The sequence below is a fragment of the Hyperolius riggenbachi genome, chromosome 8 (genome assembly GCF_040937935.1).
Source record: "Hyperolius riggenbachi isolate aHypRig1 chromosome 8, aHypRig1.pri, whole genome shotgun sequence".
In the NCBI taxonomy this organism is placed as follows: domain Eukaryota; kingdom Metazoa; phylum Chordata; class Amphibia; order Anura; family Hyperoliidae; genus Hyperolius; species Hyperolius riggenbachi.
The window spans coordinates 231,329,491-231,356,243 of NC_090653.1; the positions used below are offsets into that span (position 1 = coordinate 231,329,491).

A 26,753-nucleotide genomic window follows, 5' to 3' on the forward strand; every position below is an offset into this window, starting at 1 on the left:
TGGTTCTATAGCTAGGCGCTGGTTAGTATTTATAAGGAAAGCCAGAGCTTAGCTTAAGGTTAGGAGTAGTTTTCAGAGAGTTAGTATTTTTCGGGAATATGGTGGGGGATGGCAGACTAACACAGTGTGCAGGCCAGGGTTAGGCATTTAGGAAATCAATTCGGGAAATCAGAAGGAAAAAAAACAAAAACCTGTGATGTAGGGGGTATCAATTCGGGTGGGGGAGGGGGGGAAGAGGGGGGGTTAGGGTGTCAGGCATTAGGGAATAAAAAGGCTATATATGGCTACAAGTTTGATGTTAGACTAAAAGAACAATTTAGTTTAGCAAATCTGATAGAAGGATACAGGGAACAGAACATTACCAATAATCTACCTATCAGTATTGCTTGGTGCACAAATGGACATGTACATGCATTACTGGATGTATCTATGGTCCCCTTTGTTCTATGTTTTGTACTCTGCACAGTGCCATAGAAGTTGTTAGCACTGTATAAATAAAATAATAATAAAAAAGAAATACATCCAAATCGGTCTTAGTTTAGCAAGAATAAATAGTGATAAATAAATGTCGTCACTGTGGACACATGTAGGAGACTGTGATCCCCCAACTGCTAGTTTGCTGACATTTCAGCAACCCCCGATGTGCTCCAACATTTTACCACAACACAGCACACAATTTTAGTTAATCAAATGCAGGTTCGCTAGATTGCTTATTATATCCTCCCTGGAGATGCTTTGAGCACTCTTGAGATGCCTTCAGGCCCCCAGAGTAAGTCATTTTTAGTCTGCCGGAGGAAGTGGGATGTTTCTTCTTAAAGGGAAGGTCCAAGCAAAAAAAAAAAATGAGTTTCACTTACCTGGGGCTTCTACCAGCCCCATGCAGCCATCCTGTGCCCTCGTAGTCACTCACTGCTGCTCCAGTCCCCCGCTGGCAGCTTTCTGACCTCGGAGGTCAGGGCCAAATTGCGTACATTTTTACATATTCCCGCTAGTGCAGGAACATTAAAACATACATTTTTACACGTTAGTGGTGCAACGCATACGTTTTTGTTCCTGCACTAGCTGGAATGCGTAAAAATGTATGCAATGTGGCCCTGACCTCCGAGGTCAGAAAGCTGCCAGCGGGGGACTGGAGCAGCAGTGAGTGACTACGAGGGCACAGGATGGCTACATGGGGCTGGTAGAAGCCCTAGGTAAGTGAAACTCATTTTTTTTTTTTTTGCTTGGACCTTCCCTTTAAGTAAGATGATTAGTATTTTTATGATTAGGGTTATTAGTATTTATAGTAACAGAGTTCCTGCAGCAGACTGTGGTTGCCTGAAAACACTGCAGATGGAATTTTGACTTGTTTGCCATTGGAACGTATTATGCCTGCAAATGTTTATTTTTCCATCTTAAGGTATTTGGATGTTTGTGCATAATAAGTATGTGCATGTTCTCTTCCTGCTAGCAATGCTCCATTATCTGGCACCATCCAAATTTTACTTTGTGAACTGAATTTGACTTGACTGATGTCATTGTATTGTTATTTTGCAAGCATTATATTCATTAACAGTTTTTATAATTACATTGTTCACCAAGGAATCATCACCATCCTCAAGTTTGGTGACTAACGTCTGCAGGTAACCTAGAGGAGCTCCACCTTCACATTCTGTTGCTATGGGACGTCACAGGGCACACCCCGGAGCAGCACAGAGTGGGAGGGGGAAGGAGGTAGGACAATGGACTTGGTTGATTCTTGACAGAGATGATCCAACAGCCTGGATCACTCACCAATGAACCTGGAGGGATCGGGAGCTGCCATAAACATGCTAGACCAGTGATGGCTAACCTTGGCACTCTAGCTGTTGTGGAACTACAAGTCCCATGAGGCATTGCAATACTTTGACAGCTCTAAGCATAACTCGATGAGGCAGAGGCATGATGGAATTTGTACTTTTGTCACAGCTGGAGTGCCAAGGTTAGCCATCACTGCGCTAGACTCTCTGCAGACTGGCTGTGAACCCTCTAGCTTGTGGAAAGACTTGAGCACCTAGACCTGAAAAATTATAAAATGAACCTCTCCATAAGAGAGGTTCGTAATACAGTGTGTTGTAGGGGGTGGCGATGGGAGTTGGGGTGAGCGCTACTACTTACCTTGATCCGCCTGTTGCATTGGGCAAACTGCCTGTTATCAGTCGCTTCTATAGTTGTTTGCCACGCGTACAAGATTCAAGCCCTTTATTGTCATTGTGTAATTTCATGACAGCCCCATGGTGCATATAGGGAACATGGGGATAGTAACAAAGGTAGAAATAGAAGAATTATAAGTACACACACCCAACTATCATCCAATAGACCAAGTTTGCCAGCCAGCCCCCTGCAGCCATCCTATGCCCGCACTGATCCTCAATGATCCTCCGGTCCCCTGCTGCGGGTCAGTTTCGCTTCTGCCAACTGTTCAGTCGGCAGGCCACTGTGATTGCGAGCCCCTGGCTGCCCGCATCCTTATTTGCGTTCCCGTCAGCAGTAAGAGAAGACCTCGCACTGCGCCTGCACAGGACACTCTCACCAACGGGAGTGCGAAGGAGGGTACAGTACAACTGCAGGGGGCTGGCAGAAGCCCGAGGTAAGTGAAACTTTTTCCTGCGTTTGGTTTAGGTTCCCTTCAAGAGTAACGGTACTACAGATTATTTGAATTGATAAGAATACTACGTCTACTAAAAATCTAGTACAATCAACGGTCATCTTGATTAGTGGTTGATTATATTATCAACTGAATATTGGAAAAGCCGTTCTTTAGAAGATCAGCCAGCTGACGGAGCAGGGAGGCCATTAGCGAGAGCAGAACCGTAATGGGCTGCATTCGTTTTCTAACAAATCAAATACAAAGCTAGCTACTGCAGCTATTAATTAAATCTCTTGTAGATATCAATCACTTACTACATCTAATAGCACATGCCTGACTTAACACTGGTTTAAGTACTTTATTTGACTGCTTAACTAATATCTGCTATTGCCATCTACTCAAAAGGAAGATAGTCAAATAAAAAAGAGTAAAGCCTTGTTCCCACTATATGCGCTGACGAGCGCATTTTGGTAGTGCGCTATCGCAGATGCGCTATCGCACTGCTGCATGCATTTTTCGGGGAATCGCAGATGTTTATCTCCTTTTAAACAATACCAGTTGCCTGGCTGTCCTGCTGATCCTCTGCCTCTAATACTTTTAGCCATAGACCCTGAACAAGCATGCAGGAGATTAGGTGTTTCTGACAGTTTTGTCAGATATGACAAGATTAGCTGCATGCTTGTTTCGGGTGCAGCCAAATAGATCAGCAGCCACTATTGCAGCCAAATAGATCAGCAGGGCTGCCAAGCAACTGGTATTGTTTAAGAGGAAATAAATATGGCAGCCTCCATATGCTTCTCACTTCAGGTTCCCTTTAATTAACCTAAAAAAACAACTATAGATGGTCGATTAGATGTTATTTTTTCCAGCTTGCATGCAGATTTAATGCAAATTATATACAACTTTGAAAAAGGCCAATCAAATGCACTTTCTGCTGATAGTGATTGGCCAAATTTCAAGCTACTGTACAAACAATTTGCATGCAAGTGAGGAAAATTAGTGTCTTGTTGACCATCTTTTAAAGTGGCCATTTCCCAGAGTCCCTTGGGTCAAATCTTTCTCCCAACTGGGAACTCATTTTCACATCAAAGCAATTACTGGTACATGTTAAAGAACTTTACCAAAATATAGTAATAGGGGGAGAAACATAAATCAATATACTGCAAAGTGAGACGTTAAAAAATACAAGATATGTAGATCATGAAATGTTTGATATTCGCTGTGTTATTCTTTCATGTTGTTTGAGCCACTTTATAGCCTGCAGGTCATCATCTTAACTGCTGGCAGACAAGAAATACATACATATGCACAGAGGGAGATACTGCTTGCTTTGCTGTTGGAAACAGCCACTATTTCCCACAATGCAACAAGGTTCACAGACAGGAAACTGTCAGGGCCATGGCCCTGACATCACACCGTGGGAGGGGTTTCACCACAATAACAACCATACAGATGTTCCTGATGATCTGTTTGAGAAAAGATAAAGATTTCTCATGGGAAAGGAGGTATCGGCTACTGATTGCAATGAAGTTCAATCCTGGGTTAAAGTTTCTCTTTAAAGTGAACCTCCGGACTAAAAATCGACTCAGCAGCACTGGAAAGGCCTGGTGTTTCTTTAACAGTTTCACAGCATCAGAACTTTGTTTCTCTTATACAAGCCTTATTTTTAGCTGCACAGAAGAAAACTGCCCGGGCTTTTTTCCCCTGATGCTGTGCAAAGCATGATGGGATTTCTGATGTTGTTGTTCTCGTTCTGCTGTTTTGGTGCAAATTTTTTTTTTTACATTTTGAATTTGACATTTAAAGCCTAGCGTGTGCAGCTGGGAGGGGTTATCAGGACACAGGACAGTTGGAACTGTGTCTCCTGCTCCTTGTCACCTCCTTTCAACCAAAAAGATGACTGCCCCCATGACAAAGATGGCAGCCCCCATGAATCACAAACATTTGCCTATTCTTTTAAAACAGGGTGGGTAAAAAATTATATTACCTATCTATTCTAATTAACATAACTAATGACAGTATGTTTGTTTAGGCTGAAGTTTCCCTTTAAGCTATGCACACAATAGTGTGACACAAAGGTAGACGTATTTACAGTGCAGGCAGTGCACCGGCACTGGGGCCTGGAGAGTCAAGGAGGCCATATATCAGGCGACTTGGCGGTGACTTGGAGAGAAATTGGTTTCTTGGTCGAATCTGTCCATCATTGCTAGATGTATGGCTACCTTCAAAGGGTATTAGCAAGATGTAGCACTCTGGTACATAAAAGCAAATAATGCCGAAAAGAACTGGAGCCCTCTGCAGTTCTGACCCACAAGTCAGGGGTATAAGGGAAGCCAGAAAGCGATGCACTATCCGAGGATCTCAAACCTGTCCTCAGGCCTCACCAACAGTGCATGCCTGTGGATTTCCTGTCTAAAGTAGGAGAAGGTTAACCACTGCTTGAACCGTTTAGCTGGATTTTCCACTGTGCATGAGTGGAATCCACAGAACATGCGCTGTCGGTGAGGCCTTTGATCAGCTTAAACAAACCCTCCCCTGAATGAAACGGAAGTCTAACAACAAGGCATGGAGTAAATGAGGTGTGCGCTTGGCCTGTGGAGAAGTGGAGAAGCAGCAGCCGTGGTTGCCATGTTCTCTCGGGGTCTAATGCAAATCCAGATTTCACAATGTTTGATCAGAAAACACTTCATATTCAAAGCTTACACAGTATGAGGCTCTTGTGATTACAGCAGGTGTTACAATGAAATGTTCTGTGGCTTTGGGTGACAACCTGCACCAGCATCTCAGAGCCACATGTCCGCAATGTAGGCTGACAGTGGCAATTCTCATCAGGGTACCCCAACATCACTGCAAAACCAAAACAACCTTTTAAAGTGAACCCAAGGTGAAAATAAACTGATGAGATAATTATATTTATCCTCCTACTCCTAAAAAATACTTTTTTAAATATCCCAGGGTTTTCTTTTATATTTAAACAATTACAAAGTAGGTTGAACGTTTTACTGTCTCTAATCAGTGGCAGCCTATTAAGTGTCCCAGAGTTAGAATTAGGTCAATAGTTCATGTATTTTATCTCTCCCTGCCCTCAGTTGTATTCTGCCAGAAAAACCTTTATGGCTGTAATCTGCTTATAAATGATGTTTACTATATTCCCAACAAGGTATCCACAAGACAGAAGCTGTCACTTCCATGCCTAGAAATTAACTCTTTCAGGCAGCAAAATAAAATAAGTAAAATATATGTTTTGTACTGTACAAACACGTTTATCTCATCATGTCACATATCGCCTTGGGTATACTTTAAAGGGAAACTGAAGTGTAAGGGATATGGAGGCTGCCATATTTGCTTCCTGCTAATCAATGCCAGTTGCCTGGCAGGCCCACTGATCATTCTGACATCAGTAGTGTCTGAATCACACACCTGAAACAAGCATGCTGCTAATCTTGTCTTATTTTTGACAAACACTTGATCTGCATAGTTATTTAGGGGCTATGGCTAAAAGTATCATAAGCAGTGGATTAGCAGGACTGCCAGGCAATGTGCATTGTTTAAAAGGAAATAAATATGGCAGCCTCCATATCCCCCACTTCAGTTGTCCTTTAAATGATGCCCCGATGTTGTCACATATTTACAAGTGATGAAGTCATTCTTGCCTGTTCAGCATATGGTAAAATGTACAGAGATCTTATTGCAACACCAAATGAACATCTGCAGTTTTCCTAGGGACAAACCACCGTAACCTGTAACTGACTAGAGACACCAGCGGCATACAAATATCACCCCCGAGCAAAAACGTAATGAACCATTCCGACAGCATTTCTCAGATCCAATTTTGATGCCTTCTTTCTTAAGGCGGTACATCCTATATAGTGCCACACTATGATCAGACCATACAGAAGCACTCCCAGTGTCAGACTATTTGCATTTCCCATCTCCTCCTTCTGAGAAGAAAATTAATGCAGCTGGCACAGACCCACATTAAAGGGAACCTGAAGGGAGAGGAATATGGAGGCTGCTATATTTATTTCATTTTAAACAGTGCACATTGCCTGGCTATCCTGCTGATACTCTGCCTCTAATCCTTTTTAGCCATAGACCCTCAACAAGCAGGTAGATCAGAGGTTTCTGCCAAAAACTGACTATATTAAATGACAACTGTAATGAGAGGGATGCAGGGGCTGCCATATTTATTTGCTTTTAAACAATACCAGTTGCCTGGCAGCCCTGATCTATTTGGCTACAGTAGTGTCTGAATCACACCAGAAACAAGCATGCAGCTAATCTTGTCAGATCTGACAATAATGTCAGAAACATCTGATCTGCTGCATGCTTCTTTAGGATCTATGGCTAAAAGAATTAGAGGCAGAGGATCAGCAGGGCTGCCAGGCAACTGGTATTGCATAAAAGGAGAAAAATATGGCAGCCTCCATATTCCTCTTGTTACAGTGATCCTTTAAATGCATGCTTGTTTCAGGTATGTGATTTAGACACTACAGATGATGGAATGATCAGCGGTATGCCAGGCAACTGGCAATGTTTAAAAGGAAATAAATATGGCAGCCTCCATAGACCTCTTGCTTCAGCTTCCCTTTAAAGAAGAGATGCAGTGGAAAAGATTACCAAATTCCCTTCCGCATTCCTGCATTTAACAGAAATATAAGAGCCTGTGGTTCAGGTTAATGCGGTCTGTGTAATGTGATCACTTCTTAAAGGATCAATCTGTCCAAAACGGATAATTCAGTTATATGTGGGCATGGCTGGTTTCAATCATCCCCTGGCTTCTTATTTGTCTTGGGGTCCCAGCAGCCAGGTTCTCTCCAATGTAAAATAAATAAAAAAACAGATCAGGGAGGGAGAGACCCCTCGGCAGCGCTCATGTCAGGTGGGCAGACTTGGGAACTCATGTAGGTGAAGACCCTGGAGTCTAAGAATCCAGTGGGAGATCCTGACCACCAGGGACAACCCAAGACTGACGGAAAAAATCCATTCAGGTTGACCCCTTTAAAAAAAAAGGTGTTGCAGAATGTACTCACCGTCGTTTTGCAAGGGATGGATAGCAGGCCCCAGCGGGGCACCCCCAATATGATACGAGAAGCGCCGGGCTTGGAACTGCTTGGCGTAGGACCCTGGCTCCTCTCCTGGGCATGCCGGTGGGTAGGTGTACGCCGTGCTCCTTGGTCGGTTTACCTGCATGCTTGCAGGATGGAGAGGGCAGGCCTGCGTCCCTTGAGCTGACACTTCAACCTCTCCCCTCTGACCATATGGAAAGCCAGGAGAGGGATCTGGCTGAAGAGACATAGAGAAGGTCCAGGCATTGGTAGAAGGACATGGGCAGAAAGTAGTAGCAGGAGCCTTATTACACAACAGCAGCCCTATTCCCACCTCCTCTCCTTATGCCAGATGCAGTGTGACGAAACCTCGATTTGAATATCTAACTGTGAGCTTCCTTTTTCCAATGAAAATGCGGCGTTCCTATAATCCAAAGGTACTGCTGCATCAGCAGGCGGCTGCCTCCCAGGACTATCACAGCGGAGTGAGGCTGATGCTGCAGTACACAAGCAAAGCTGGGCAGTTCCAGTCTGTGAGCTCTTCTGCAACATCACAGATCAGTCAGATAGTATTTCCAAGCCCATCCTGGAGGGGCTCTGTCCACTGCTTCACCATCCTCCCACTGACTTCCTTGGGTTTCAGCCTGATGGCTAATCCATCACTCCCCCCACTGCTTCTCCACAATGAGCAGATTGCTTTGCCCTGAGGAAGGTCTGTCCCCTGTAGGGAACAACACCTTGTCCTCAGCTGTCCTTAAAGCCTTCGCTGCTCTGGGCAACAGCCGAGCAGCCTCGTCAGAGTGCCACCTCTACCTCTCGACGCTGCCAGCACCCTTGGGTGCACAATCATGCCTTCTGTTCAAGTCAGTGCACCTCGCACAAGCTTAGCCTGCAATATCCTTTGTTCTCTCTGCTTTTGCTAGTGATGGTTTTGGCTTGCAAACACACTCCTGCCTTGCAGTTTTTTTCTCCTTCTCTCTTTTTTTTTCACTGTGTATGTGAAATCTGACTCTCTTCCTTTTGCCGTTGGATTTCACGTCAGATGTATTTAAAATCTGGTCTGGATTTTCCTCTTGCACATGGCTCTCTCTCCCCCCCACAACCACCTCTCAAGAATACTGTCTTTTTTTTTTCCTTGGGTTTATGCGGCATCCTGTCTTATTAATTCTATTAACCCCTTCTGCCTTGCTGAGCTGTAGGGTGTAGAGAGATAGCATTAGGCTATGGCCCCATCTGGCACCAAGTAGGTGAAGCACACATTATAGAGATGCAGCTTCTTCTCAGTGAAGGGAAGCAGAGGAGCAGGAATGGGAGAGAAGTGGTTGCATTATCCCGATATAGCTTCCTGCAATCCCTAGAGAAGCAATCAACAAGAGGAACATCCTCCGCATAGAATATGAGGTAACATCTGTTTCTGTGCTGGGTGATTGATCCGTAACACACAGAACATCTAAGGGCCCATTTCCACCAGTGCAGAAATCGGCCCCAAATCCGCAGAGTTTCCCCGCAGGCAAATCGCGTAGGAAAACTCTGCCATAGGGGATAATGTTGCTGCCGTCCGGATCACTTGCCGTAACGATTCAGCCGACATTGCAGCATTTTTCGCGCGAGTGGCACTGAATTCCATAGCCGTGCATGGCACGGTTTCTGGGATTCAGCTGCGTACTCACACAACAGGAAGTGAGACGCTCAGCGGCTAGTGGAAACGGCCCAAAGTTAAGAAGCCACGTGAAAATGGATCGGGGAATCGGCAATTGTTCCCCAATCCACCTTCACCACCATGGCAATGACTGCGCGAGCAAACGTTTAAAATGCCCGGTAACGGGGATCTGAGCGATGGGTCGCTTAGTGATTCATCATGACGGTTGCAATCGCCACACGTCGCTATATATCATTTAATTTTTGTTAAACGGTGCTACACTATATCATGAAAAACTATCTCCTCATGGGGGATTCTCCTAATGGGGGATTCTCCTAATGGGGGATTCTTAGAGCAAATGATTGGAAACTCCGAGTAAATTGCTAGGGTGTATATATTAGTAAATTGACAATCTAATACACACCATACAATCTTTAGAAAAATTTAAGAAACATTTCCAGCTTTCTGGATTGATACAAAATCGAAAAAAATGGCAATGGCCCTGTTACAGCTTCCAGGTCAGCACACTGTTAACCACTTAATGACAAGCTGACTTATAAAAACGTCCTGCTAGAGTTTCTTCGTGGGTCCAGGACATTTTTATAAGTCAGACAGTGCTGCTGCCGATGTGCGTGTGCGCGCTCCCGCGCGTGCACGTGCATTCCTGTGCGTGTGCATGTGAAAATGGTAAAAAAAAAATACCCCTTTATTTCCAAATACTATATTGTCACCATACTTTGTACTAGGGACATAATTAAAATCTTGTGATAACCAGAACAAATAGGCAGATAAAATGTGTGGGTTTTATGCACAGTAGCAGTGTTTAGATTAAAACTATAGAGGCTGAAATTGGAGAAATAGTGTATTTTCTAATTTCTTCCTTGTTTTTCCTTTTAAAATGCATAGAAAATAAAGTGATTGCTGAAAACAAATATCATCCCAAAAAGCTCAATTGGTGGTGAAAAAAGCAAGATCATTTCATTATGATTAGTAGTGATTAAAGAGACTCTGAAGTCTCAAAAAACGATCTTTTTATTTAATAAAAGTGTTTAACATAATAACCCTACCTAAACCGCTGCATCCCCGCCGCTGTAATCTATCTCAATCCCCCCAAACTCCCTAGGGGGAAATCAGGGCAGCGCTTCCGTGTGAGGCAGAGCTATGAGCCGCAGCTCTGCCTCACACGAGTCTGTCAGCCCGGATCGCCGCCTCTCCCCCGCCCCTCTCAGTCTTCATTCGCTGAGAGGGGCGGGGGAGAGGCGGAGATCTGCCGCTGACAGAGGCGTGTAGTGGCAGAGCTGCTGCTCATAGCTCTGCCTCACACGGAAGCGCACAGGGCAGCAAAATCCACGACCAAGAAAGTTGTGGATTTTGCAGGGGAGGTGGAGGGGGGGGGGGAGTTAGGGGGGCTTTAGATAGTTTACAGCGTTGGGAATGCGGCGGTGTAGTTAGGGCTATTATGTTAAACACTTTTATTAAATGAAAAGATGCTTTTTTTTTTACACTCCAGTGTCTCTTTAAGCTATTGGCAAATGAAAGGGATGAGCACTGAAAAGTGAAAATCGCTCTTGTCCATTAGGCTAAAAATGCCTTTGGGGTGAAGTAGTTAAACTGTAATATCGCCCACTTGAGCCATTGTAAAACATGGACATTACCTTGCATATCAGTTGTCCTTTCAGTTATAACTGACAGCAACTGATATATAACTGACAGCAACTGATAAATTTCAATTCTGACAAAATCTTGTCAGTACTGAAAGTGATCCTTGCTTGAAGAAAATGGTGAGCTTCTGAGAGGAACTGACGGCAAGTTAAGTACAGTACACAATATTCATTTGCAGGTACATCCTGTGTTTATTTTAAATAATTTTACTTGGGTCAGGTTCCCTTTAAGGGTGGTCACACACTCCCTAATATTTACAACGTATGTAAACGATTTGACCATAGACTGTGAAAACCAGGCCATAAGGCAGTAAACCCCAGATCAATACTGAACACGAGCAAAAATGGTCCTTGTTGAAATATTAACCCATTCCCTGCCACTGCTCAGAACGGCCGCGCTGCTTGCAAGCGCCAGACTGTATATGATAGAACATCTGTGACGTCATTCAACAATCATTCCATTCACAGAATAAAGTCAAAGCGTATCCCAGTGATGTTCAGGTAACCTGACATGCTATTGGCTCATTAACGATTGGCATAACAAATCGGAGAAGATCGATCAATACACCACACCGTGACCATCGATTTCCGACAGGACGTCTAAAGGAATTCAATTGGGAATATAACAGTAACTTAATTTTTCAATGGGCTTGTATTGCTTCATGTGGAACAAAAATATTGATCAGCTAATATTCAGTTAAAATTTCTCATGCGTGTAATTGCTGCATATTTTTTCTTACCTGATTACTACAAAATGATGACCGTTATTGGCTGATCTTGAGGACACTAAGTGTCCTGTCACACTAGAGAGGGTCATTTTAATTTTTGTAAAAATGCTTCCATTGACTTGAATTAAAATCGCGGCAGAATCGTGATCGTAGCAATTTCGCCGCAATTTTGATACAAGTCAATTGAAGCATTTTTTATTTTTAAAGAGAACAACCCTAAAAACAGTGTGTCTCCAGCCTTTGTCTTCTTTCACACAGGAGGCTGAAGGGGGCGAGTTGCTTCTGTGCCCTGTCCGGGCACTAGTTAGTGATCGGCACAGGCGGTAGAGAGGCAGCCCCCATATGGAGTCACATACAGGAAGGATAACAGCATTGTGGTGAGATGCGCCAGCCCCCTCGCATCGCAAAAACATTAATTCATATTAGCCTGTGGCAAAGCGCACCCCCCCCCCCACACACACACACACACCCATCGCCACCCCTCACCCAGTGATGTACTCCCTCCTGGACAGAAAGTATGTCACTGGAATTCCCAGCTTCCCAATCATATTTGCATTGTTCCACGCATGCGCGCAGCACCGCCAACAAATTTAAATTTTAAAATTTAAAGCCATTGACTTCCATTGATTCCATTGCTGAAGTCTCACGATAACATGCTTCCAGCGCAACGCAGCTAGTGTACTGGGCTCCATACACTTTCTTTGCTATTGTGTTACCGTGCGTGCAGAAAGGGTATATTTAAAGAGACACTGAAGTGAAAAAAAATTATGATATTATGATTTGTGTGTGTAGTACAGCTAAGAAATAAAACATTAAGATCAGATACATCAGTCTAACTGTTTCCAGTACAGGAAGAGTTAAGAAACTCCAGTTGTTATCTCTATGCAAAAAAAGCAATTAAGCTCTGCGACTTTCAAAGTCATGGAGAGAGCTGTTATCTGACTTTTATTATCTCAAGTGTTATTGACTTATTTACTTTTTCTCTTCCAGAGGAGAGGTCATTAGTTCACAGACTGCTCTGAAAGAATAATTTTGAATGCTGAGTGTTGTGTAATCTGCACATATTATAGAATAATGCAATGTTAGAAAAAACACTATATACCTGAAAATAAAAATATGAGAATATTTTCTTTGCTGCTAAACTTCTAGTAATTATTCATAGTACACTTTAAAGTCTGAAATTCCAGAAGTGAACTGGAGGCGGGCCGGAGCATCGGTGAATGGCTGCATGGGCAAAGGAAGTCTGCAGGGGACCATTAGAAGCCCCAGGTAAGTTCAACTCATTTTCCCCCGACCCCCCTACAGTATCCCTTTAATGCAATTTGTGCATATTTACTTTGCTAGTGCTTTCCTTCCCTAGGACCTGCCAAACTTCTTTGCCAGTTCCAGCAAAGTAAAAGTCTGTAGCCATTTCATATGGATATTGTTCTAGATTGTAAACCTTAGGGCAGGGTCCTCCTCCTTTTGTGTCCTACCTGATCATGCACCTCCATTACTGTGAACCCATGCTATGCACTTGAGTGAACCTAACTTGCCTAATCTCCATGCTCCATCCAGTGACTGACTAAGCATTACTCCTACTGTGCTGCCTGATCTGGTCTTTCTTGTATTCCTGTATTGTCATATTGCTGTATGTCACCCCTAAATATTGTCTGCAACCTAAATTAATGTTCAGCGCTGCGTAATATGTTGGCACTTTCTAAATACAAAAAATAATAATAATAATAATAATAATGTATAACAGTAGAAACAACTTATACTTTTCAGTAAACAATACAGTTGCATTTTGTTTACATTTGTCTGCTACCGATGTCCCTAGGACCACACAGAGCAGCAGCTCAGTAGCTACGTCCAGCGGCTGACTACAGTCTCTCTGGCCAATCCTCCCCATTCAACATAATAAATAAGTATCGTCAATGACATGCACATAATTCCGAGTTGATGCTGGATTATCCAAATTCCATATCCAAATGTATGCGGCATGAAAACGGACTAATCAAATTAAACCTTGGTGGTATTTGATTGGTCCATTTTAAAGCTGCATGAATTTGCATATAGAATTTGTATAATTCTGCATCAACTTGGAAATATTTGCATCTTATTGACCACATCTAGTAATAAAGTTTGGGTGATTAAACAAGGTATTTAAGGAATATGAGAATATAAATGATTAATATAAAACTACTCACAAATTATAGGTTGCCACATGTAGGAGAAGATAAGACTGTCCTTTCTTGGACTTTGATGGAGTTTCTGGTGGATGGTGGTTGCAATCTAGGGAAAAAACAAAACATTGAAATATAGTCAGGAGGCAGATCTCCTAGGCTTGTACCTAAGAGGTGTATAAAAACCAAGAGAGTGCTCAAGTAGAAAAAAAAAACAATACAAAAGTGAAAAGGAGTACTTTCCCTTCTAGAATCCTAGATAAATGTAAGAATACACATACTAATGTGCAATATTATTATGTCACTAACTGGTGAAGCAGGTGGTTTCAGCACTAATGGCACGAATGCTATAATGCACACCCCACGCAAGGGTAATTCAGGGTTCCCGGCAATCACCAAACCTCAAATTACTTCTCCCTCCCAGTAGCTATGACTCGGAGGGGGAATAGTATTTAACGCTCCCGTCAATCGGCTCACCCTGCGCCCCCAACTCACCAATGCCGTACTAATACTAACTGTCCCTCTGGGGAACTCACAATCTATCTCTACCATAGCTTAAGACTGGTTTCAGACTGAAAACAAGCGTTAGCGATGCAGTGTGTTGCGCCCGACGCATCATCAAAAACAGGCCTTCAGGGAACACCACACCATTGCGCAGTGTCCCCCGAGCAGGAAGTGAGATCCACTGTCTGGCCACTGGCCGAGCAGGAAGTGAAGTGCGCTTGCCCTCACTTCCTGCTTTGGGTATACAGAAGAGTATAGTTAAAATACGGTTCCGCGCATGTGTGCCGCGACGTTGTATCGGTAATTGTTTTAAAATCCATGTGTTGCCATAGACTAACATGACTTCCGGGATGACGCAAGTCGATGCATTGCCGCAGCGTTAATGTAGTTTTGGACCTGCGTTGGGGATGCGGCAAAAACGTCAGTTCTGTTGTGGTGCGCCATACTGTGGAAGTATGAAAGTCTCCATAGACTTTCATTGCACGGCGGTGGGGGGAAGTAAAAATCCTGCAGCGCCTCAGTGTGGAAAGGCCCTCAAGCTCGGTACACATGCTAAAATGTTCTCAGCCAAGGTGAGTAGGTCAAGTCCAGTCGGTCAAGCAATCTCTGCTAAGAATCTAGCATGAGTACAGCTGCCCCAATGTGTCACTAAAACATCCAGAGCACTGAATCCTCACAGCTGAGCACATTGTTCCCCTCCTTATCCTAACCCCAGAAAACACTGTGCTGCTGTCCTTCATCCCTCTCCATAGTAATAGAACCCACTGCAAGGTTGTAGCCTAGCAACGTGTCTGTATGGCACGTCCCTTAAACTTGCACATGTAGGATCAACTCCTTATCCCTGCTGGAAATAATTACTGTTCATGTGTACTTACCTTAAAAAGGAGCTGTCAGCCATACTATCTCAGAAAAAAAACACATATATAAGTAAATAAATACTTGCTCTACTTACATAACATGTGTATTGCACTGTCCACGTTTTGATTTTAGTGATTTTTCTACAGTAAAAAAAAAAAGAGAAAATCCTTCTTAGCAATTCCCATTTTAAGTGTGGCTATTTTGAAGCCAATTCTGATGTCATTTTCTCCCTTAGTCTCCTCTGCCTGATTTGCCCGGCCTTCACTATAGAAAGTGCATTCTCCCAGCATGAGAAATATTGGCCAATCAGAGAGGAACAGAAGTGTGGGAGGGGAAAACAGGAGAGAAAGAGGCTTCAGCCAAGCAGGCTCCATTAGTCTGAGGGGAAGTACAGAAGCAAAAAAAAGGACAACACAGCATGCCCTGCAACTTCCTTTTTGTGTACCAAATTTTGTTTGTACCAAATAAGAGTCAGGTAAACTGGGAAATGATAATTTATCAACAAGAAAAGTAATAGAGATTTCAACCTTTGGATTGCCTGGTTAGCATCCTTATTACTTGTTTACCAGATAAAAATAAATAATAGATTTTTGATTTTATGCCCAACAATTACTCTTTAAACCAGATATACAGGACAAAAAGTTACATACTTACCTTGGTAAAGTCCTTCTCCCGACCCCTGATCCAGCACCGGGTCCCTCAGAACTTTGCAACTGTGCTCCCATCCATGAAAGAACATAGTCGCACTGTGCAGGACGACCACGCAGTAGCATGGAGTCACTGAAGCTTGGCAGAAAAAGCTAAGCCGAAGCAACTCGGTATAGCCACGATCGTTCACAGAAAGGAGTGTGGCCTTGCGCACCTCTCCACAAAACTTTTGTCAACGAGGTAACGGGGGTCCTACCGCTGGATCAGTGGAGGCGAGGGGGATGCGGAAGCCTTTGGATTATCCAGAGACTTCCTTCTACTGAGGTAAGTACCCATTTGGTACACTTGTTTTCCCTTCAGATACATTTCAAGGTCGAGTTTGGAGGAAAACTAAACTGTAGTGCTTAGAGGAAATCCAAAAGAAACACAAGGAAAACGTATAAACCCCATGCAGACAATGCACAGGCTGAGAAACCAACATGGGACCCTAGTGCTGGAAGGCAAGAGTGCTACAAACCACTACGTGCTGTATACATATACAGTGGTGTGAAAAACTATTTGCCCCCTTCCTGATTTCTTATTCTTTTGCATGTTTGTCACACGTAAATGATTCTGCTCATCAAAAACCGTTAACTATTAGTCAAAGATAACATAATTGAACACAAAATGCAGTTTTAAATGATGGTTTTTATTATTTAGTGAGAAAAATAACTAAAAACCTACATGGCCCTGTGTGAAAAAGAAATTGCCCCCTGAATCTAATAACTGGTTGGACCACCCTTAGCAGCAATAACTGCAATCAAGCGTTTGCGATAACTTGCAACGAGTCTTTTACAGCGCTCTGGAGGAATTTTGGCCCACTCATCTTTGCAGAATTGTTGTAATTCAGCTTTATTTGAGGGTTTTCTAGCATGAACCGCCTTTTTAAGGTCATGCCACAACATCTCAATAGGATTCAGGTCAGGACTTTGACTAGGCCACTCCAAAGTCTTCATTTTGTTTTTCTTCAGCCATTCAGATGTGGATTTGCTGGTGTGTTTTGGGTCATTGTCCTGCTGCAGCACCCAAGATCGCTTCAGCTTGAGTTGACGAACAGATGGCCGGACATTCTCCTTCAGGATTTTTTGGTAGACAGTAGAATTCATGGTTCCATCTATCACAGCAAGCCTTCCAGGTCCTGAAGCAGCAAAACAACCCCAGACCATCACACTACCACCGCCATATTTTACTGTTAGTATGATGTTCTTTTGCTGAAATGCTGTGTTACTTTTACGCCAGATGTAACGGGACACGCACCTTCCAAAAAGTTCAACTTTTGTCTCGTCGGTCCACAAGGTATTTTCCCCAAAGACTTGCCAATCATTGAGATTTTTTTTTAGCAAAATTGAGACGAGCCTTAATGTTCTTTTTGCTTAAAAGTGGTTTGCGCCTTGGATATCTGCCATGCAGACTGTTTTTGCCCAGTCTCTTTCTTATGGTGGAGTCATGAACAATGACCTTAATTGAGGCAAGTGAGGCCTGCAGTTCTTTAGATGTTGTCCTGGGGTCTTTTGTGGCCTCTCGGATGAGTTTTCTCTGCGCTCTCGGGGTAATTTTGGTCGGCCAGCCACTCCTGGGAAGGTTCATCACTGTTCCATGTTTTTGCCATTTGTGGATAATGGCTCTCACTGTGGTTCGCTGGAGTCCCAAAGCTTTAGAAATGGCTTTATAACCTTTACCAGACTGATAGATCTCAATTACAGTACTTTGTTCTCATTTGTTCCTGAATTTCTTTGGATCTTGGCATGATGTCTAGCTTTTGGTCTACTTATCTGTGTCAGATAGCTTCTATTTAATGCTGGGAATACACGTTTCGTTTTTGCCTTCGTTTTAGCCTTCGATTCGTTCAGTAAACGAATCGAGTGTTGAAAACGTATGTGAAAATAGTCATAATCTCATTATAGTTTCGATTAATAGACCCCAAAAACGAACGACTAGTGATCGAACATGTTTGATATTATCTCTCTTTATCCATCTAATCGAGCCATTGGTAGGCTTGATGGCTGTTCAGATCGATTATATGTTCGTTTATGTTAGTCCGTCCCTGTAAAAAGGGATTTTCGTTTCGTTTCTTTGCAGCCTTCGATTATTGGAAAAAAACGAAACCATCAGAATCGAAAAAAAAACGAAACCGTGGGTGGTGATATTAACCGTACGTTCGATTATTTCGGGAACGAAAAGGACAAAAGGCACAATCAAAACGAAGGCTAAAACGAAGGCAAAAAACGAAACGTGTATTCCCAGCATTAGTGATTTCTTGATTGAAAGAGGTGCGGCAGTAATCAGGCCTGGGGGTGACTACAGAAATTTAACTCAGGTGTGATAAACCACAGTTAAGTTATTTTTTAACAAAGGGGGCAATCACTTTTTCACACAGGGCCATGTAGATTTGGAGGGTTTTTTTCTCACTAAATAATAAAAACCATCATTTAAAACTGCATTTTGTGTTCAGTTATGTTATCTTTGACAAAAAGTTAACGTTTTTTGATGAGCAGAAACATTTAAGTGTGACAAACATGCAAAAGAATAAGAAATCAGGAAGGGGGCAAATAGTTTTTCACACCACTGTATAGAACATGTTGTTTAGCAAAGGTTGCTTGCATATAAAAAATCTCATTATTACTGTATAATAGTAGTAACAGGTTAAGTATTCCCTTTTCCACAAAGGTCTCGCCAGTGTGCTTAAGGCGCTTTGTGCGTCACTCAATTACTTATGCATTATTTAATGCAATGTTTTGGTGCCACTAAAACCCGATCATCAACTGACTCAACGTTTTGTCACTGTATATCTAAACATTATTATAGCATCAAAAAAGCACCACTGCCAAGTACCCCCTCATCTCAAGTAATCATCTCATCTCAAGTACCCCTTGACTCCTAAACATTGCTTAGGTGTATATCATATACGGTGGGATGCGAAAGTTTGGGCAACCCTGTTAATCGTCATGATTTTCCTGTATAAATCGTTGGTTGTTACGATAAAAAATATCAGTTAAATATATCATATAGGAGACACACACAGTGATATTTGAGAAGTGAAATGAAGTTTATTGGATTTACAGAAAGTGTGCAATAATTGTTGAAACAAAATTAGGCAAGTGCATACATTTGGGCACCACAAACAGAAATGAAATCAATATTTAGTAGATCTTCCTTTTGCAGAAATTACAGCCTCTAAACCAGGAGTCAGGAACCTTTTTGGCTGAGAGAGCCATAAATGCCACATATTTTAAAATGCAGTAGGGTATTGTACCGTGTTAGCCATCAGTAAAAGCAAGAAGTTTTAAATCAGGATGATACCATTTATTGGCTAACTAAAAATGAATAAAATAAGCAAGCTTTCGGCCTTGCAGCCTTCGTCTGGCTTATATCCTGTTAGTTTGCAAACTGGTGGTACAGACAGCTTATATACATGCAACATCAAAAGGGAAAACAGATATTTTTTTCAAGCATAAATACATGTCATTAAGATGCCTTAATTCACACAGACCATCCAAATGGGGTTAGGGGTTGTAAGCCAAGATAACCTGGTGCTCACATACCTGGGAGTTGGACTGACACAGAGGTATCGTAAATTCTTAGTTCACAAGTTCAGCTATAATGGCTGAGAAAAGTTCAAATGTCATCAGTCTCATACCAATATAGAAAGTTGTTGTCCTTATTCAAATCCTTCTGCACAGCTTTGAACCAATTTATAAATTTTGTTTCTGCTATTAATCGATCATTTGACGTTTTGAAGCCACCCTTCAGGACAGTGACACGAAGATCATCCATGCTGTGTCCGTTGGACCGAAAGTGTGTAGCAACTGGGAGCCCAGATTTGGTATCTTTAATAGTGTGCCTGTGTCCATTCACACGTTTGCGCAGTTTGTCCAGTTTCTCCCACGTACATAACATTGGGGCATTTAGCACACATGATCAGATACACCAGATTGGTTATAGATATTGATATTTTAAAATGTAATTCCTTGAGAGCCATACAATATGTTTCAAACTGCGACAGTGCGAATGCGCAGCAGAGCGCTCACATCCCTGTTGCCATGGTGATGTGTATACAGTTGATCCAACGGGTAGCGGAAGTGTCAGATACGTCTTCAGCTTCTCTTGGATTTCAGCAACATCAGCAATTTTTTCAAACAGGAGAAATACCGACTAACAGCTTGTACAATTAGCTAGCTGACTTGGGGGTTGGTTCACTTTATAGGACGAGATCCCTGCACTTTGGCCCAATAGGCTGCTTGTCAAGAGACAGGCAGCCTATTGGGCCAAAGTGCAGGGATCTCGTCCTACAAAGTCACTAGAACGGACTGGATCTAAAGTGGGATAAATTGGAGCAGCTGTTAGTTTTGGGGTAGAGCGAGTAAGTTAATGGTGCATACTACAGCAGTGGCGTGCCTGCTTTGAAAATTTTATTTGCGCTGCGGCCACTGCCACACTAAGCTGTGCTGCTTTTTTTATCATAACAACCAACGATTTATTCAGGAAAAGCATGACGATTAACAAGGTTACCCAAACTTTCGCATCCCACTGTAAATATCTTTCAGACTTTCATTATGCCGTTAAATAACCTTATACAGGTTTTCTGAAACTAACTAAAATGGATTACCGTAATTTGACTAGTTCAAGTACCTCATTAGCTGAATTGAAGTACCCTCGGAGGTATGAGTAAAAGGACAGGAGAACTTAGGCGTTCTTAAAGGGAACCTTAACTGGCGAGGAAAAATAAATTCACTTACCTGGGGGCTTTCCCAAGCCTCCTGCAGCCGTCCGGTGCCCGCGCCGGTCCTTCGGTGCCCTCCGGTCTCCCTCCGCCGCTAAGTTTCGTTTTCGGACGACTGCCAGTCGTCCTCGGGCCACTTCCGCATTCCTAGTCGTAAACTGCAGTAAAGCGCGTCCGCATGACGCGTTTGGCGTCATGCACATGACACGTTTGGCGTCATGCGGACGCGCTTTACTGCAGTTTACGACGAGGAATGCGGAAGAGGCCCGAGGACGACTGGCAGTCGTCCGAAAACGAAACTTAGCGGCGGAGGGAGACCGGAGGGCACCGAAGGACCGGCGCGGGCACCGGACGGCTGCAGGAGGCTTGGGAAAGCCCCCAGGTAAGTGATTTTTTTTTCCCCGCCGGTTAAGGTTCCCTTTAAATGTGGCTCTTTGGACATTTAAAGTGGGAGAAAGTGAAAAGGAATGGAAAGAGACTGAAGAAACTTAAAAGGAGAGTATTAAAGAGTACCTGAGTTGAAATACATAAAAAAAAACCTTAGATACTTTCTTCAGTAGTGGGACGCTTGTGGATAGTTCAGAGGCTGCACAGGTCCTCTTACATGCCACTATTCCAACACTGGGTCCCTCTAAACATATTCGACAAGAGCTTGTGAAATATGCTTGTCATGGCCCCGTTTCCACCGTGTATCCCAACTCGGCATACACAAGTAAGGTCTGCACATGCTCATTTTCACCACTATTGTCAGAGGCTTGTTTGAATGAAAATACATTACTGATCAACTGCTGAAACAACTCATCTCTTGGACTGAGGTGAGAGGGTGATTATTCAGTTGTGTCACTAAGGGTCTTCAGACTGTTATAGGGCCACAAGGCTTCTAGCAAGTCTTGCTGGGCAATAACTGTTCATTGGCGGATGAAACTGTGAAGGGCGATCAAGGCACCCTATAAGGAAAAAAAACACAAGAGACAACAGGAGCCCAGATGGTTCATTATGTCATAATTGGATGGTAATTGAATAAAAGAGCTAATACTACTCACAAAGGGAGGTTGCAGAAGGGCAACCAACCACTGTAGGCAGGTGGAGATGTATAAACCCGACTCCACTCGGGTGTCCAGGGCAAACAGGGTGCGGTCGCTCTCTTGCTACAAGAACAACCAAATGGTCCAGAATGTGGCTAAACCACTAAGGAACAAAGGGTACACCCCTCCCAAAAGAGGGTAAAGGCACAGAGGGGGGAAAGAGGCACCCAGGGTATGATAAAACTAGGTTAAAAACAGTTTTAGGCCCACAGTGCCCAGCACCCACCGCTACCCACCCTGCTTCATTCACCTGGTATGTTTACTATTATGCACAGAAACAGTGATTTTTTTGTATGCACCTTTACAGCATGGAATAAACAGCTGATTGCAGTGCCGGTCTCCTCTCTCCTCTTTCTCCTCTTCTCATGTAGCAATACTATTCAACGCACCAGAGCACGCAACTGTAACCATGCTGTTTGAAGCATAGTGGTCCTGCCAGCTCCCCACTCAAGATTGTATACCTGCTGCAGTGCCAACCTGCACACCTCTTATTGCTAAAAACAGTTAAAAAATAAGAAATAATTAGAGGCTTACCTCAATGAAGATAAATTCATACATACATATTCATACATATATATTGGTATTTCTGAGATATCAGTTTTCAGACGCAATGCAAATCAAATGAAATCTCAGATCAGCACTCTTTAGATGAAAGCCCAAACAGATGATATTGCAATCATGCGATGAGTGCTCTGAATTTACAACACCATCCTATTATCAACGACTAATACAAATGCAAATAAGTCTTGTTAAACAAAACAGCAAATGTAAAGCAGGTAGCTAGTCGGACCTGTTCTGTACCACCTGGGTTCTTCTCTCAGCATGGTATATAATCACCAGTGGTTTCACGGTGATCACTTTATCTCTATAGGAAATGTTTCAGTCTTGTTGGATGCACATGTGAAATAGGATATTAGCTGAAAAGTGGAGAGTCGTGAAATAGAGTTTTCAGTGTGCCTCAATGTCTCACAATGCCTACTCTTCTGCAATTTACCAAGCTGGATAAAATGGAACCTGGCATAGAGGCAAGCACCTTATTTGTACTCTGATCACAGGGAAACTATCACCTGAAGCAATCAGAGTAGATTTGTTAGGGGGGAGGAAGGTATAGGGAAGCCCCTCCAAATCATTGATTTCAGGTGTTCCAGTCACTTCCACAGCCACAAGTAAACAAAATCAAGCACCTAGGCATGCAGATCATTCCTGAAAACATTAGTGAAAGAATGGGTCGCTCTCTGGAGATGAGTGAATTCCAGCATAGTACCGTGATAGGATACCACCTTTTCCATACACACCTGGCTGCCCACTTCGCTCCTCCTTTAAAATCCTCCTAACCACCCCACGCATCTCACACTCCCATGCACGACTACAGGACTTCACTAGAGCAACCCCCATCCTGCGGAACTCTCTCCCACTGCCCATCAGGCTTGCCCCCTCCTTTAACACCTTCAAAAAAGCCCTCAAAACTCATTTCTTCAAGGAGGGCTACCTTCTTTATGCACCCCCCCCTCCTTTTGGGTCACCACTCCTCCCTCTAGATCAGGCATGGGCAAACTTGGCTCTCCAGCTGTTGAGGAACTACAAGTCCCACAATGCATTGCAGGAGTCTGACAGCCGCAGTCATGACTCAAAGGCAAATGCATTGTGGGATTTTTAGTTCTTTAACAGCTGGAGGGCCAAGTTTGCCCCTGCCTGCTCTAGATTGTAAGCCTTTGGCAGGGCCCTCTCCCCTTGCGTATCATACTTGATTGTACACCCTACCCAGAATATGTGAACTTGTATTATTAGCACTACTACTCCAGTGTATGATCTGGCATTGTATTACTACCTGTGTTGTTTATCTTATTGCTTATTACCTGTATTATTATATCTATTGTCTATTACCTGTATTTTGTTGGCGGTCCCCCTGTTAATACAGTCTGTAATCCAATGTATTGTACAGCATTGCAAAATATGTTGGTCCTATATAAATCCAATAAATAATGATAATAAATAATTTTATAAGCCCTTCTGTGAAATGTTCACACTGCTAAATGTTCCACAGTCACCTGTTAGTGGTATCATAACAAAGTGGAAGCAATTAGGCCATGTAAAATCACAGAGCGGGATCAGTGCATACTGTGGCACATTTGCCCAGAACAGCTACAGTAAAAGAAGCGCAACAAATATGGGCACCCAATAAATAGCGGGGCCACCCACTATGCAAACTGCAGCTACTAATAGTCGTCACAAAGCAGTTCGCATAGTGGGGGACCCCGGATCTCGCTATTTAGTGGTTGCCCAAATTTATCTTGGGGGTTCAGGCTCAGGGTGGTGTAGAAGGGGGGGAAGTTAAGGTTAGAGTGATTAAGCTTAGTTGTCCACTGGGGGGGGTTAAGGTTAGTCGCCCACCAGGTGGAGTTAAGGTTAGGCACAATGCGGGAGGGGGGGATGTTAAGGTTAGGCACCACCAGGGTAGAGGTTAAGGGTAGCCACCATCGGGGAGGGGGGGGGGGGACATGTGTTCTGTGTGAGAGTAGAGAGAGGTAAGGTCATAGTAAAATATCAGCAAATATTACCGATATTTCACTGTATGCATTTAGTAGTAGAATATCTGTAAATTTACTGATGTTCTACTACCGCTATTTCCTGCGCCCATTCAACTGAATTTTTCCTTCAGATTATGCAGCGTACAAATTACCGTGCTGCACTTTTAAGTGTATGTGAAGTTGCCAACTTTCTGCAGAGTCAATAACTACAGACAACCAAACTTCATATGGCCTTCAGATTTGCTCAAGATCCGTGCATAGAGAGCTTCATGGAATGGGTTTCCTTGGCCGTGCAGCTGCAACCAAGCCTTACATCACCAAGTGCAATGCAAAGCATCGGATGCCGTGGTTTGGACTCTGTAGCACAGAAAAGAAGAGTAAAGAGGTAAAGATAAAATTAGGTTAAAATCAAATAAGAGATAGAAAAATGAGGTGGCTTACCTCAATAATGGAGGTCAAATAAGACAATGAGATTTATTATGCACAGGCTGTGCATAATAAATCTCAGTGTCTTATTTGGCTGTCATTATCGAGGTAAGCCACCTCATTTTTCTACATTTTATTTGATTTTAACCTAATTTTATCTCTACCTGGGCGCCTCTTTACCCTTATTGTGTGCATTACATCCCCCATCCCATTGAGGTTGAAGGGATTCCCTCTGGGGTTAAATGGAGGACGCCATTGTGAGATCCAGTTTTTAACCTAAGATAGTGGCCATATCCAGTCCCATTGGGAGACCCTGGGTGGAGTCTGGTTCATTGTCTCCACCTACATCAAGTGGTTGGTTGCCCCTATTGCAACCAACCTTTGTGAGTAGCTTCTTTTAATTTTATATACTATCCATGAGCTACTAAAGTGCTGTGTTATTTCAGCTCCTGTTGTCTTTGTGTCTTTTTTTTCTCCATTTCTTGGAATGTGCGGGCAGGGCGACCACCGCAGACTGGAAAGTAGAAGCAGGGGGCGCAGGCAGAAGGACATAACCGCTAGGGAGCTGGTGACGCACGGTGCAGCCAAATGGAAGAAGAAAGAAGACTACCAGCGTATTCACCTTCCTTGACTCCTCCTGGGCTGCCTGCATCCCACGTCAAGTCATCATCATGTCACCACCGCATGATGACACCTGATGTCCTGTAGCGGTACTGCAGGCTGACAGTGCGCAGTGCCCATGGAGGAGTCAGCTTTCCGGGCTTTCTTCCCCTGTGTTTTCCTGGTCCCTGCTTCCTCCTGGATGAGCGCCTAGTCACTAAGCAAGTAGGCAGATCTACTTGTAACCTGTGGCTGTGTGAGTGTGACTGTCCCTAATGAGTAAGGGTTTGCGAGTCCACGGGGGTGGGGGGAAGGGGGCGCAATTTTTACACCCTCGCCTTGGGTGCAATTTAGCCTAGAAACTGCCCTGACTGAATGTTTCAGGATACCAAGATGTTTTGGCAATTTCATGCTCCCAACTTAATGGAAATAGTTTAGGGATGGCCCTCTGTGCATCCGTGCACAAAGCAAGGTCCATAAACACATGGATGAACAAGTTTGATGTGGAGAAACTTGACTGGCCTGCACCAGGGCCGGGCCGAGGCAGAGGCGAGAGAGGCTTCAGCCTCAGGGCGCAGTGTAGGAGGAGGGGTGGGGCGCACAACTCATTCAGCCATCATTCCTTGATTGTGTTTGAAGCAGAGAGAAATAAGAAAAGGGGATACATGGCAGTGACTGCAAGCCAGATAACTAGAGATTAAGGTATTTGGGGGGGAAGGGGGAGTTGGGGGCCCTGGGGGCCTCTTAGTCTAATAGCAATCAGTGTGTGACGACTGGGATGGGAGGGATAGGCTTTGGTGTCTCAGCCTTGGGTGCTGGAGGACCTTGTTCCGGGCCTGACCTGCACAGAACCCTGAACTCAACCCATCAGAAAACTTGTGGGTCAGGACTTTTCATCCAACATCAGTACCTAATGCTGGGGATACACGGTACGTTTCTGTACGTGTACCGACCAGCTGATCTGGCCAGCTGATAATATTCAGCTGGCCCGATCAAGCCGCTCGAACCCCACCTGCTCGATTCCCGCTTGCGGACAACGGCAGGGAATCGATCGCTGATAAGGAAGCGCCGGCGGGGGCGAGCACAAATCGATCCGCGCGGACGAGCGGGGACGCGGCTGGGGTCGATCCGGCGGCTAATCGAGCCGCCGGTTGACCCGTGTATCCCCAGCATAACTTCACAAATGCTCTTCTGGAAGAATGGTCAAAAATTCCCATGAACCCACTCCTGAAGCCGTTGTGGCTGCAAAGGGTGGGGCAGCTCTATATTAATTTGACGTTCATATGCATGTAAAAGCAGGTGTTCCAATACTTTTGGTAATATTATATATACGTATATGCATGTAATATTGTGTATGCATTTCATATGATTAATAGCATTAATAGCATTGCGTACAAAAATGCATTCTGCGCTAGTTTAACGCAGCAAACAGCACTGCAACAAAGGATCCATGGAAAAGCATGGACGTGTTATGCTAGGTACACACCATATAATAT

General features: G+C 43.6%; 1 protein-coding gene across 4 annotated transcripts in view; it reads right to left on the minus strand.

Moving 5' to 3' along the window:
* The window catches only part of FGD1 (FYVE, RhoGEF and PH domain containing 1), a 268,404-nt gene that overhangs the window by 222,612 nt on the left and 19,039 nt on the right, over nucleotides 1-26,753 (minus strand). For 2 of the 4 annotated variants that reach the window (XM_068248308.1, XM_068248310.1), the window contains one exon: nucleotides 13,874-13,958. In XM_068248308.1, coding sequence (XP_068104409.1) covers nucleotides 13,874-13,892 — 19 coding nt within the window. In that variant the 5' untranslated portion in view covers nucleotides 13,893-13,958. Of the gene's footprint in view, nucleotides 1-7,641; nucleotides 8,460-13,873; nucleotides 13,959-22,002; nucleotides 22,115-26,753 lie in introns of those variants that run through there. The other 2 variants (XM_068248309.1, XM_068248306.1) reach the window with 2 other exon arrangements.